Source organism: Lutra lutra, chromosome 2 (assembly GCF_902655055.1).
Source record: "Lutra lutra chromosome 2, mLutLut1.2, whole genome shotgun sequence".
NCBI classification, from domain to species: Eukaryota; Metazoa; Chordata; class Mammalia; order Carnivora; family Mustelidae; genus Lutra; species Lutra lutra.
In genome coordinates, this window is record NC_062279.1 from 39,532,776 (window position 1) to 39,546,875 (window position 14,100).

Genomic DNA, 14,100 nt, shown 5'->3' on the forward strand with positions numbered 1-14,100 from the left:
TAACTTTCTGCAAGTGACAAAGACTTAAAAATGTGCATTGCTGAAGATCTGATGAGAGTTCATTTGATAAGGAAGTTTAGTAATTTCTGTGATAAACAACATTTTAGGATAGTAACTGGAATTATTACTGATAATTTTCTAGAACATGTAGATTTCCAGGCATTTCATACAGTTTCTGGAACACTTGTATACCTACACAAGTACAGAATAAAGCAAGCTTAGGATTTTTCCCGTTTGACAATGCTTTCCATGTAATTTAACATAGCAAATAAGCCCAGTTAGTTTTCCAATACCCCTTTGTATGGAGAGAATAAATTTTTTGAGATATTCTAGGAGCCCTCTGCTAAATACCAGGTAGTTCAAGGTCAGAAAGACTTCGTTTAGACCAATAGTCCAAGAAAACTTTGTCCTTTTAACAGAGAGAAAACCAAATTCTAATTTTGTACCAGCTTATTTTTGATCTTAAAACTGCTTTTTTGTTCAAATAAATTCATTTTAATCTTAGCCAACTTGACCACACATAAAATTCCTTCCCCAAGATTTCCTTTTTTACAAACCTTCTACATCTTTTTACATTCAGATTTTGTCCTGTGTTTTTCCTCTTTTCCATTCTGAAATAAGTAACCTTACTTTAGGCGAAAATGTCTTCTCCCTCAATAAAAATGTCTCTCTGTTCCTCATACCTTCTCTTACCAAAAACCATACCCTGCTTTCCTTGCATATAGAGATGTTTCTCTTATTATTTCTAGTAGCTTTGATTACATATTATTTAGAATTTTTAACCCTTAGAACTTTAGTTTCTAGTGAAAACTAACACGTAAGCAGTGGTGATTACGTTGGCAAATCTATGAATCTATTTAATAATTTTTAGAAGCATACACTTTTGTTTCAATGACCCAAGGAAACTTCATGAGACATTAGACAAAGTCAGTCTTCATTCTGTCATTTTTCCTGTTGACGATATAATATAGCTATTATATGTTCGTATCGTATTATCGTGTAGATAATATCAGGTTATTTTAATTGTAAACCTATGTAGACTAAATGTATGTCGGCATTATATTTAATTCTGACAACACTGAAGACATGTCTATTTTAATTGAGTCAACAAACTTAAATTAACTTTAATTCCAAATATTTTCCCAGAACATGTGAACCTGAAAGGCATTTGGGTTAATTTCTATTATATTTCTGAGAATTTTAGGAATACTTCATAAAAATGCCTGTTTGTTTTTAAGCCGATTAAATAGAGCCCTTTTGCACATGAATTTTGGCAATACCATTCAGAGGAAGAATGTACCATATATCTGTGACACACATATGTATAGGCCCCTGTAAACATACAGGCATATGCCAACAGAGCCCTTAGAGCTTTCATTTTAAAATTCTAGCAATAAGATGGGTATGAGAATGTGAAACTCACTAGTTTATAAAAGAGCATTTGGATCCAAATCAGGTCTCTGGAAGATAAAATAAGGTTATCTGCTTAGAGGTCTAAAGCTTTTTCTACCAATATTTGTGGGGAATACACTGAAGATTTATAGTTGTCCTTAAAAGTAAACGTGTGGAAGCCGCCGACCAGATTTGGAACAAGGGGGCCTCTACAGCAATTTGTATTTGTAAATAGCCTCCCCCACTTCTTTCTTCAGTCCCAGGAATCGGGGAAGGTCTAGATGAGCCTTCCTGGAGACAACCAGGTAGAGCACTTCTCTCTCAAAGGCTCAGGGAAAGAATGCAAGTTCCTCTGAGAAGTACTTTTGGGGGTGCCTGGGTGGCTCAGTCAATTAAGTGTCTGCCTTTGGCTTGGGTTGTGATTCTAGGGTCCTGGGATCGAGCCCTGTATCAGGCTCCAGGAAGCCTGCTTCTCCCTCTCCCTCTGCCACTTCCTCTGCTTGTGCTCTCTCGCTCTCTTTATGTCAAATAAATAAAATCTTTAAAAAATTAAAAATTAAAAAATTTTTTTTTAAAAAGAAGTACTTTTGTTCCCTAAAGTCCGAATTTTCCCACTCCTTAAAAAACTTCTGAGAAAACTAGGGGAGGTTTTGGTATTGGTAAAAAGGACAGGTGGGCTTTGAATTGTTTGCAGAGCTGCATCTCTGGTTTTGTAAAGATTTGTAAGGAAAGGACAGTTTCTCTTAATTTCTCAAGGAATTGGGCTGTAACTTAAATGATAGCATAGGCTGATCTCCCCATTTAAACCACGTTATCTCTAATTTGCTTTTTTTTTATATCAAGAAAAAGATTTCTAATCAAAGTCAGAGGATTGCTGTGTTCTGGATTTGGAGCCATTTGTCTTTGGAATGTTTTAGCAAATCCTTCTACAAAGACTTCAGAAATTTTTTACTTTGACTCTGATACATAGTTTTATTTTCATTTAGGGGAGAGGCCTTAAAAATAATTCCTATCAGCCTCTGAGTATCAGCTTCCAATTGGGCCACCTTCTGACTACAGTGAGTTTACAACCTTTGATCTCAGGGTTGTAAGTTCAAGCCCCATGTTGGGTGAGATTACTTTAAAAAAAAAAAAAAGTTCTTCCAAATATCTTGTCAAGTTGGAGCTGGAACAAACAGTAAATATTCCTGGCAGTGTTGAACAATCCTTTGGAATCAAGAGCCCTCCCCAGGGAGGATGCGAAAGATACTTTCTTTTTCTTTCTCTACTGGATGCTAGAGACAGATATCAGGAAGAGCTGACTCTAATAGGAATTCTTAGGAATTCTTCTGCCAGTCTTTGAGGATCCCATCTGTAGACTCTGAGTGGGGTTTAAAGAGGAGAGTGTAGCTCCAGTGTCTACCAGAACTTGGCAAGGATTTTCATTAGTTTTGATTTGAGTTTCCCCTTAGCTGTTTAAGGGAATAACGTAGCACTTTACCAGAAAATCCCACAGAGTCGCGTCACTGGGGGCCTTCCTTCGGAGGCAGAGATGTGAAGGACATGCCCCAAACCTTTGAGAAAACCTCTTTTCCAGTGTCCCAGTTGATTGCCAATAAAGCATTGATTTCCAGGCCAGCTTTTTGATCATTTGCCCCTGGAAGGGTCCAGTGCGGAAGACCTAGGTGTTTTATGTATTTTTTTTTAAAGATTTTATTTATTTATTTGACAGAGATCACAAGTAGGCAGAGAGGCAGGCAGAGAGAGAGGAGGAAGCAGGCTCCCCGCTAAGCAGAGAGCCCGATGCGGGGCTCGATCCCAGGACCCCAGGATCATGACCTGAGCCGAAGGCGGAGGCTTTAACCCACTGAGCCACCCAGGTGCCCCTGTTTTATGTATTTTTTGAATGAGAGAGAGGAGCATGGCAGGGGAGGGACAGAGGCAGAGGGAGAGAGAATCCCAAGTAGGCCCCACATTCAGCATGGAGCTCACTGCAGAGCTCAACCCCACAACCCTGAGATCACAACTCAAACCAAACTCAGGAGTCAGACACTCAACCAGCTGAGCCACCCAGGTGCCCCTAGGTGTTGTTTTAGATACCTTTTGTGTCTGATTTTTCATTAGCCTTTTTTCAGTGAAATTTTCAATGAAGCTATTTTGGAATCTTGAAACCTTTTGGAAGCTTCTGTACATCTGTTAAAATAGGTATCCTGTTCTATTTGTTTGATTTGGGAACCCTTGCTTTTAAGTGTACTTCTTAAATAAAGGATCTTGTTTAATTGGAATGTTTCCCACATTGGCCATTGTAATTCTAGGTTGTTTTTTAATAAGATTTTACTGTTTTTGTAGATATTTATAGCTTCCCAAATCATAGTTCTTAACCATTAAATAAGCAGGTTGCTGGAAGGTAGTGCCCTCAACTCTTCAGAATTTAAGGGTTTTTGTTTATTTGTTTGTTTAAGCTAAGGTTTTGATCCCCTTGGAGCCAACCTAATACCTAAGGGGAATTTGCCGCTGGTTTGGTAGTTATAAGGTGCTGTACGGGATACCTCATCACGTGGACATTTTCTTGAGGTTGCAGGTGCCCTAGTGTCAATGCGCCCCAACCTGTAACCAATTTATTCTTAAGTTAGGTGACTAGCCTAAGACATAGGAGTCTCAGAGTTAGGTAGCATGCATTCTAACAGCTTTCACATGCTTGCTTGTGCTCACTAGTTTCGTGGATTTGGGCCTCTGAGATTAACAGTAGCCTTCATCTGCACAAATCACTTTGGACCCAATCTGAGTAACCACCAGCAATTCCTCACATGGAACTGGGGACCGGGTAAGGACAAAAGGAGCAGACTCCAAAGAATAGGGACAGATGGGGAACTGTGAACTGAACCGCCAGCAGTTCCCATCGTGGAATCTGGGGACTGAGCCAAGGGCTGGGGTTGCCAATCAAATGGGGGATCTGTGGAAAGCCAGTGAGGTGGAGAGCCATCTTACTGCCCATTAGTACAAAGAGTCAAACTCACAACCAAGAGGGACTTACCAATGGCCCTTGGACCGCAAGAAGGAGAACTTGAAGGGTTCGAGGGTATCATGTTTGTGTTTTCTTATGTTCCTGAAGTTATCAGAAGTTTCCTTCAAATCCCACAGTTGTCACCAATTATGTTGAAGAACAGAAGACAGCTGAGTAAATTCTAAAGATCTTGTTGGGTTTGTTCAGCTACTCATGAATTGGGCAGCTTCCCATCTAGCCAACAGAAAGGAGCTCCAAAGAGCTGTACAAAATGAAACACTTATAGACAGAAGGGGGAATGACACAGAAGGCACTCGCAAAGAGCGGATTGTTTCAGGCAAGGTCACTCTCCTTTGGGGGATAGCAGGGGTCTGTCAGGCAGATTACCTCACTAGTGCTGACCAGATAGTTCTAGACTAACTAGTTAAGATTATATTTCTAAGATAGGCTGAAAATGCAGTTAGGTTAGGTCTTTTTTTTTTTTTTTTAATTTAAGATCTTATTTTCTTTTTTTAATTTTAGAGAAAACAGGCAGGGGGAGGGGCAGAAAGAGAAGCAGACTCCCTGCTGAGCCAGGAGCCCTATGCAGGGCTCGATCCGAGGACCCCAGGATCATGACCTGAGCTGAAGGCAGGCGCTTAGTTAACTGAGCCACTCAAGTGCCCAGTTAGGTTAGGCATTAAGTCCCTGTTGGTGATGTGGCCTTAGTACCACGGGCACCATTTTGGACCTCTTTCTTTCTTTCTTATCTTCTTTCTTCTTTTCTTTCTTTCTTTTAATTTCAAAGATTTTATTTATTTATTTGACAGACAGAGATCACAAGTAGGCAGAGAGGCAGGGAGAGAGGGGGAAGCAGGCTCTCTGCTGAGCAGAGAGTCCCATGTGGGGCTCGATCCCAGGACCCCAAGATCATGACCCGAGCCAAAGGCAGAGGATTAACGCACTAAGCCACCCAGGATCCCCCTGTTTCCTTTTTAACACAGTCAATTTTTATTGAGTGAACAAACATCCTGTTGTACTTCTTAGTCATTGGTGACTTAGATCTTTCCTTTTTCCTCTAATCTAATCTCTCTCTCTGTTTTTGGGTCCATTTATCCTTCCATTTCTTTTCTATGGAATGTATCCCAAACAAGAATATTCCTTTTTTTTTTTTTTTTAAGATTTTATTTATTTTGAGAGAGAAAGCACAAGCAGTGGGAGAGGGAGAGGGAGAAGCAGACTCTCCACCAAGCAGGGAGCCTAACATGAGGCTCCATCCAGGACCCTTAGGATTATGACCCAAGCCGAAGGCAGATGCTTAACGGACTGAACCCAGGCACCCCAAACAATTAATGTTCCTAAAGGAGTTAGTAATCCCTTTAAATTTGGGGTGTGGAAAGTAGGGATTCATCAGTACAGTTCTTAAAAAACTGCTTTTCGGCATGGAAATCTAGCTGGTCCTGGCTGGTCCCTGATTTGTGGTTTGTAATCTGAAAAAAAAAAAAAATGTGGGAGCTGTGATTTGAAATTCTGGTTCATCAGTAAGAACTCCAGAGTGTCGCGTTCTTCGGTTAGATATTTGTGTCTTCTTGTGAGCTAAGGGAAAGCTGGGGTAACTACCCAGATGCCATTCCTGACAAGGATAACAAAGAAGGCTTTTGTTCTCCTGTGGCAAATCCTTAACCTGGATCCTCTCTGCAGCCTATCCTAGGAAGTGTCACTGTGTAGCTTAGAAATTCACAGAGTCAGTGCTTCTTATAACTCTTTTCTAGAATTAGAATATGAGAAAGTAACTTTTAGGCTTTATGTTCTATGACGTGGTTTTCAATTTTTATACAGCTGTATTATCACTATCACTAAGGCTTTAGATTTAAAAAAAAAAAAAGAATTTTTTTGTTTATCCAACAGAGAGCGAGAGAGCACAGCAGGGGGAGCAGCACAGGGAGAGGGAGAAGCAGGCTCCCACCTGAGCAGAGAGCCTGACGTGGGACTTGATCCCATGACCTGAGCCGAAGGCAGAAGCCCAACTGACTGAGCCACCCAAGTGCCCCAAGGGTTTGGAGTTTTAACAGATTTTCAGGTGCGAAAGTATTTTTCTTCATCTCAGATTCTCATTTTCCATCCAATTATATTAGGTTCTCCCAATTCAAGACAACTTGGACTCATTTTGTGACCCTGCACCTCAGGTTCTGTTTTGTAAAACGTAACACAGTCAGGCTGTGCCTTTTACAGACGGCTTCAGTAAAGGGAGCTATTCTGGTTGTTGCCAATCGAAATTTCGACTATCTTATTCACTCCAGCAAACTACATGTAATAATACCTGAAGCATTCTCTATTTCCAGACGCAATATCAAGTTGACAAAAGTATTTGAGAACAAATGTCCTGAGACGAGGGTTAAAGTTTGCTGGGCACAGTGGCTTAAACGCAAATCGACAGCTATTAACGTGGCTCACTTAGCAGCTTGCGTCCGTCCTCACTGAGGGTCAGATGACAATTCCCAATCAGGCCTGTGTACCTCCGGAGTGGTACTTGCAGGATGATCTGAATGCTCTCCTTCATCACTGGGGCTCCTTGGGACGTTTGTCCAGCTTGTGGCCTGCGGTATAGACAGTGAGACGTGCACATCTGACTTCAGAGGAGTTTTGTTAGCCAGGGTGTGTGTACTTGCTCAAAACACAGTGAGTCTTAACTTCCGTACATTCTGCTTTGGAGCAGACCAGCCCACACATCTAGAGATCATGCCCTGACACGCTGGTCAGATTCCAAAATGGGCCTGTTGTGAGTCCGTCAGCATGCACACTTGTGGAGTTGCTGCACGCAGGGCTGGCGGCCAGCCACGAGATCTGCTTCGGCTGCCCCATCCCTGCCAGAAAGGTTGTGTTTGCACAGTTATTCTGTTTGCACAGTTATTCAAATGTTTGGCTATCTTTTGTCTTGATCCTGTAATAAGAATTAGGGAAACGCAGGGGCACCTGGGTGGCTCAGTCAGTTAAGCGTCCAACTCTTGATTTGGGCTCACGTCATGATCTTAGGATTGTGAGATCAAGCCCCAAGTCAGGCTCTAGGCTCAGTATAGTCTGCTTAATATTCTGTCTCTCTCTCTTCCTCTGCCCCTTCTCCCCCCAGCCTCCCCCCCACCCCTGCACTCTCTTTTTCTCTAAGGAAAAAAATTAGTAAAACAAATAAAACTGCAGGTCAAACGCATCAGTCTTTTTTTTTTTTTTTTTAAGATTTTATCTATTTGAGAGCGAGAACAAGGGGGGCGAGGGGAGACAGAGGGAGAAGCAGATTCCCCACTGAGCAGGGAGCCTGATGCGGGGCTCAATCCCAGGACCCTGAGATCATGACCTGAGCCGAAGGTGGATACATAACTGACTGAGCCACCCAGGCGCCCCCCAGAAGCATCCGTCTTTAAAAGTTAATACAATTGGGAACAAAATAGAGTGGAATATTGTGCAACGTGTCTTTCACTTCATTCGGACATTCATTGGACCTAAGCTGGTCCTCTGTATTCAGTTATGAAAGAAAAGAAAAATAGGGAACAAGTATGAAATACTGGAACTATGTGGTCAAAGCCTGGGTTAAAAGGGCAGCTGTAATTAGACATTTCATAATTAACTTAATATTTTGCAATGGAACTCCCCTAGTAAGATGGAAGTCACTTGTTTATCTGGGTTGGACTTTGAGATGTGTTTTCAGGAAACCTGCAACATGAGTCTTTATGCAGCGTGTTTGACAATTTGGTTTCTGTGGAAGGTCTTCTCCCGCTCTGCAGAGAAGACAGGAAATGCCCACATCCCTGGTTTGCCTACATTCTGTCTGGTGTGATGAGTAAGAGAGAGAGAGGTGGCGGGGATTGGCAGCACAGGAAGCCTCACTGTTGAACATCTTAGTGTTGTCTTCGCTTATTACCTTTTTTAATTTTATTTTTTTTTTAAGAGAGAAAATGTAAGCAGGGAGGAGCAAGGGGAGGAGGAGAGAGAGAATCCCAAGCAGACTCCAGCCCCAGCATGGAGCCCGACACAGGGCTCAATCTCATGAACCTGAGATCATTACCTGCGCCGAAATCAAGATTTGGATGCATAACTGACTGAGCTATCCAGGCATCCCATTGTTTACTACCTTTTTTAAAACAAACCAAAAACCGCCATCTTTGTCATCCTTCTGACTCGAATTATCTATATCTGAGTTATATTCTCTATAAACTTAAAAGATTTTGAGACCAGTGCATGCTATAATGTGGCTCTGTCATCGTTTGTCCAGCCGTTCCTAATTGATGACTTCCAGTTTATTTCTAAGTATTTTATTCCAAGCTATGCAAGAAGCATCCTTATGTGTATGTTATGGAGCTTTATAAGCTAGATGACTAGACTTTATAATTAGGTTACTAGAGGTAGAAATAATGGGTCAAATAATATGTACATTTTTAAGACTTAATAGATATTACCATATTTCCCAAAAAGGCCAGCAATTTTTCCTCCTTCCAGCTATGTACGAAAATGCCCTTTATTTTTCATCTAAAATTCTTGCTGGCTGAAGAGGTGGAAAAGGGCATTTTATTTTGCTTTATTTTTTAAACATTTTAAAAGATTTTTGAAAAGATTTTATTTATTCATTTGAGACAGAGATACAGAGAGGGAGCGTGTGAGCAGAGGCAGACACAGAGGGAGAAGCAGACTCCCTGCTAAGCTGGGATCCTGACTCTGGGATTGATCCTAGGATCCTGGGATTGTGACCTTAGCCAAAGGCAGACACTTAACTGACCGAGCCACCCAGGCGCCCCTCGTCTATTGAGTTTCTATTCTAAGTACAGAGTCATACCATCTCCAATAATGATAATTTTATCACCTTCACATATTTCCTCATTTTTGTCTTTTGTAGTGCAATGAGCTAGGACTTTGTTGAAGTTATTAAACTTCTTTCATGGGTGCAGATCACATCGGGCTTGGAGCCTGGCTGCAGCAGGAGCCGGTGCTGTGTGCCATGACCTTCCCGTACAACATGCTCACATCTCCACACAGCCAGGGTCGCGCAGGCTCCTTCCTTCCTTCCCAGCTGGATTCTGAGTTCTTGGGTATCATGCCTCTTATTTTATGTACCTCCCAGAGCCTAGGAGAGAACTGAGCACATAATAAAGCCATGTTGAACTGTGAGGTGCGTGGAGTGTACACATAGTCTCTTCTTCCACTTCTTCCTTAAAGCCGGCTCGGACATCAGTGGACCTCAGATCCGATGAGCAGAGTGGTCTCTGCCCAGAGGCCCCTTCACCTTTACCCTCCCTGTGGAATTTAGACTTTTGAGCCTCTACACCAGAGATGTTCCCCTTCTCAGACTTCATCAGCATCACCTGAAGATCTTGTTAAAACACCTCTAACGTTTCTGATTTAGTAGGTCTGGGGTGGGACCCCAGAATTTTGAATTTCTCACAAGCTCAGACGCTGCAGGTTTGGGCAATGCAGTTGGGGACCACTGCTCTAGACGCATTGGTGACTTTGTGTGAAAAAGTCAGATTCTTGTTCTCCACATTCTCCAGTAGCCAGGACTCCTTTTGTGTCACCCTGGGAGCTTCTGCCCCAGGCCCTGTCCCTCCCTCCGAATCTGCACTGAAAGAGTGCGTGTCAGGGCACAATCTTTCACAGGATAGGCGATTTTGAAGTGAAGCACATATTTTAGGCTTAATGAAAATTGACTCCCCTTTCCACCCTCTCAGCCTCTGCACTTAGATACCTTCATGAAAACAGAATCATCCATCGGGATCTAAAGCCAGAAAACATCGTCCTGCAGCAAGGAGAGCAAAGAGTGAGTGACCTTCCGGGAAAGTCCTGGGGATCGCCTCAGGAGAGCTGCTCTCCTAGAGAAAGAACACCCTTTGTGTCTTTGTTTATATTTGCATTTCCTTGACTTTGTATTCACTTTGATACTGTGGGAACACTTTTGATTTGAAACAGAATTCAGCAAAAAGCTCTTGCTGGCTAGTGGAGGTCACATTGTTAGTTTCCCCAGTTGCAGGAATCTGATAAGGAAAATAATGTTTCTCTTCCCGCCTCTGCCCCTTGAGACCAGCACCTCTGAGAAATCGACTTTTCATTTTCTGTGTGTTCGAGAGCGCAACTTTTGACGCTAACCTGGAAATCAGCTCTGAGCTGTTTCTGCTTGTGATGCAGGGGAGGCATTTGGAGCTGGTACCTGCCCATAGGGCTTGGCCCAGCCTGCAGTCTCTCCAGAGCTCTTGGGGACCCTCCGCAGGGGCCCTCCTGCTTGGGTGTGGCAGTTACCTCCCCATGGGGCTTGGCACATGCCCTCTTGCAGCCTTGTTCCTTTAGCTGGGGGTGACAAACAAGGGCTCAGCCAAGTGGGATGTAGTAACCCAACCTGTGGGCCACTTAGTCTCTTATGGGGGAGCTTCCGTCGGCATTTCTGGGCCTGACCCATGACTGACCTAGTGCTCACCCTAGTTCCGGTTCACACGCATTCTTGCCAGTGGTTCTAAGATTTGAGAACTGTGGGCATTCACTGAGCAGGTTTTTCACATCATCAAGGCCAGGTTTCGCAATCTTGAGGGATGATGCAGAGTCCGTTCATTTTGGCCTTCCTCTGGTGAGTAGTTCCAGAGCAAAGGAGAACATGTGCCTTTTGGGAGCAGTTTTACCGTGTACATTTCCTCTTGCCCTCTATCTGCCGTGTTGAAGGTGGTCTCCTGTATATTGGGTGGTTCTTAGGAACTCAGGCTCTAACAGAACCTGGGAATTCAGAGTATCCTCTGCTCTGGTCAGCGATCAGTTTTTACAGGAGGACAGGGTACCCTCATAATCCTCCCGATTTTTCCTTTTTTTTCCAGTTAATACACAAAATTATTGACCTAGGATATGCCAAGGAACTGGATCAGGGCAGTCTTTGTACTTCCTTTGTGGGCACCCTGCAGTACTTGGTAAGAAATGGGGTTTACATGTTTGCTTCTCAGCTGTTCCCTGATGGCTGTCCGCGTGTGGCTCCTCTCTGTCCTTGCCTTGTAGCATCTAAATCTTACTGGCTCTCTTGAGGCGTCCCAGATGTCTAGGAATTGTTGTATGACAGAGATGTACTCTGTTCAAGTCGGTGCTTTTTGCCAGTGGAGGCCCAGTGGAAGGATGGGGTCATCTTCTCTGATGTCAGAAGGGCGTTGCTAGCATGTGCTCTCACACACATCCTGTAACATCGTAGGCTTCAGTATTTTATCTGAAAATAAAGAGTTTAGACTAGATTCATGCTGGTCTGTAGAAGCTGCAGTTTCTATGACATGTCTCGGGCCAGCAAGAAGGAGCTGAGCTCTGACCTCCCCTCCCCACCCCTTCTTTACATTACTTGGTCTGAATACTGGGCTTCTATGTGAGTCACTCATTCATTCAGGAAGCCCTGACTGAGTATGGTCTATTCTGTCTGCCAGGCACTGTGCTGGGAGCTGGCGATGCAATGGGAAAGAAGACCAGCATTTCCCTGGTCTTTAGAAGCTCAGAGTTAAGCGAAAAAGCAGGCATTAACCCCACGCTTACACAGAGAACTAAGAAGTTAAAATTGTGACAAGTGCTACAGAGGGAAAGCGCAAGGTGTTATAAGAAAACGTGTTAGGAGGCCCCCACCTAGTCTGGGACCTGAAGGATGCGTAGATGCAAGGGGCCAGAGGTAGGGGAAGGGAGAGGAAATTGAAGCAAAGGATGTAGTCCGTGGAGGGCCAGAAAGACATTGAAGGGTTTTAATTTGGAGAGGGATCCGGGTTACCCTTTGAAGGGACCACCCTTGATGCAGCATGGAGGGTGAATTGCACTGAACAAGAGTAAATCGTTGGGGAGGTAAGGAGGCTGTTGTGACAAGCAGCTCAGAGCCGCTAGTAGCAGTGAGGGTGTAGAAAATAAGTCAAGAAATGCCTAGCAAGAGACTCAGTTAGACTTGGCCATAGATTGCCTGTGGATGGTAACAACCAGTAAAATTTTGATTGAAAAAAGGGTCGGCAGTTTAATAAGCAAAAAAAGGTTGAAAGCCACTGGGCTAAATGAGTTTAAATATTTTATCGAGTTCTTTTCATTTTTTTAAATATTTTGTTTGTCAGACAGAGAGCACAAGCAGGGGGAGTGGCAGGCAGAGGGAGAGGGAGAAGCAGGCTCCCCACTGAGCAGGAGGCCTGATGTGGGACTGATCTCAGGACCCTGGGATCATGACCTGAGCTGAAGGCAGCTGCTCAGCCGACTGAGCCACCCAGGCACCCCTATTTTTTCTAGTTCTTAAATAAAGAAGAGAAAGATCTTTGAAGTCTGAGTTCATTTCTGCTTCCTGCTTAGCCCACCAACTAGGGGACTGGGCTCCCTTGCTTTATGACCTGCTCAATGGAATAGAGGTTTCACAGTGGTGACCCATGGGGCGCTATGATTCGAGTCCTATGTCTGTATCACATAATTATGTAGGTCCTTCTGAGCATCCTCTGAAATCCTCATGGGCTCAGCAACAGTTAAGTGGGGGAGCCTGTGCTCTGACCAGGACGCTCAGTCACATCCTTCACCTTCAGGAACTAAAACTTACGTCCATAACCAGATATAGAGACTAATCTGCCCATCCCCTAACTTTTCCTCGTGCTTTGCACTCTCTGGCCCTTCCATAAGTGACACTGTCTAGCTAGACTGTGTATAGCCCAGTCTCCCTGCCTTTGCTTGTGATGCTCCTTCCTAAAATGTCTCCTCCCAAACCCTCATATGAGGAGCCTTCTTCTGAGGCAGGTTCCATCCCACCGTGCTTCAAAGCTTTGCTTGGTCCTTCCAGCTCTTTCTGCTTGGGCAGCGGTTTTGCATCCGGCTTTTTTCCTGCCCAATTGTAAATATCCCATCCCCATTGCATGACCACACGTCCTGAGGCACATTGGTTTAGGAGACGCAGTCAGCATTTAACATGTGTGTTATGCATTCGGTGTGCCTAGCCTGGTATCCTTTTCCTCTCTGGTATGTAACCTACCTTCCCACCTGGACATGGCACCCAAGGAAAGGGTGTATGCTGTGCTCTGGCCTACCTAAAAATACCCCTGGGGACCCTTGTATCAGCATCAGGAGTGAATGAGGTACAGAGAACTTGTAGATACCACCAGCTATACGTGTGGTCACCTCCTCCCCCCTCAAGTGGACACGCCATGTCCTCTGGATGGAGTCGGGGGAAGACGGGGACGTGACGAGAAGGACCGGTCGCCTCCTCCTGCAGAGGCCCCCTAGCAGCAGGAGCCCCTCAGTGCTTCCCCAGCACTTGTTCTCCCACAGGCCCCAGAGCTCTTGGAGCAGCAGAAGTACACGGTGACCGTGGACTACTGGAGCTTCGGTACCTTGGCTTTCGAGTGCATCACCGGCTTCCGCCCTTTTCTCCCTAACTGGCAGCCCCGTGGCAGTGGTGAGTGAGGGACTGGGGCCTGCGGGTGGGGCCAGGAATGCCCCCTGAAGGGGGGAGTGTGTCCCTCCGTCTTTGTCATGCCCTTCACCTGTTCCCATCTCACTGGGTGCTCCCAGCCCGAGACATCTGTCATCTGTCCCCCATAGAGGATGTCCCATTAGGACTCAGCATGCGGGTGGTCCAGGCTCTGAAGTCCTAGAAAAATAGAGCAGTTTTTAACGTCTTTAAATGTAACACCAGATGAATGTTTGCTGTGTGTGTGCAATAGCAGCATGGCCGTGTTCACAGCCTGTTGCACACATTGGTGCACTTCCACTGAGGATGCTGTGTGTTAGTAAACAAATAC

The 14,100-nt window shown here is 44.3% G+C and overlaps 1 protein-coding gene across 1 annotated transcript in view; it reads left to right on the top strand.

Moving 5' to 3' along the window:
• Positions 1–14,100, top strand: part of IKBKB (inhibitor of nuclear factor kappa B kinase subunit beta) — a 61,115-nt gene that overhangs the window by 26,325 nt on the left and 20,690 nt on the right. The window contains exons 6-8 of the mRNA XM_047719801.1: positions 10,066–10,154; positions 11,194–11,283; positions 13,628–13,754. Coding sequence (XP_047575757.1) covers positions 10,066–10,154; positions 11,194–11,283; positions 13,628–13,754 — 306 coding nt within the window. The remainder of the gene's footprint in view (positions 1–10,065; positions 10,155–11,193; positions 11,284–13,627; positions 13,755–14,100) is intronic.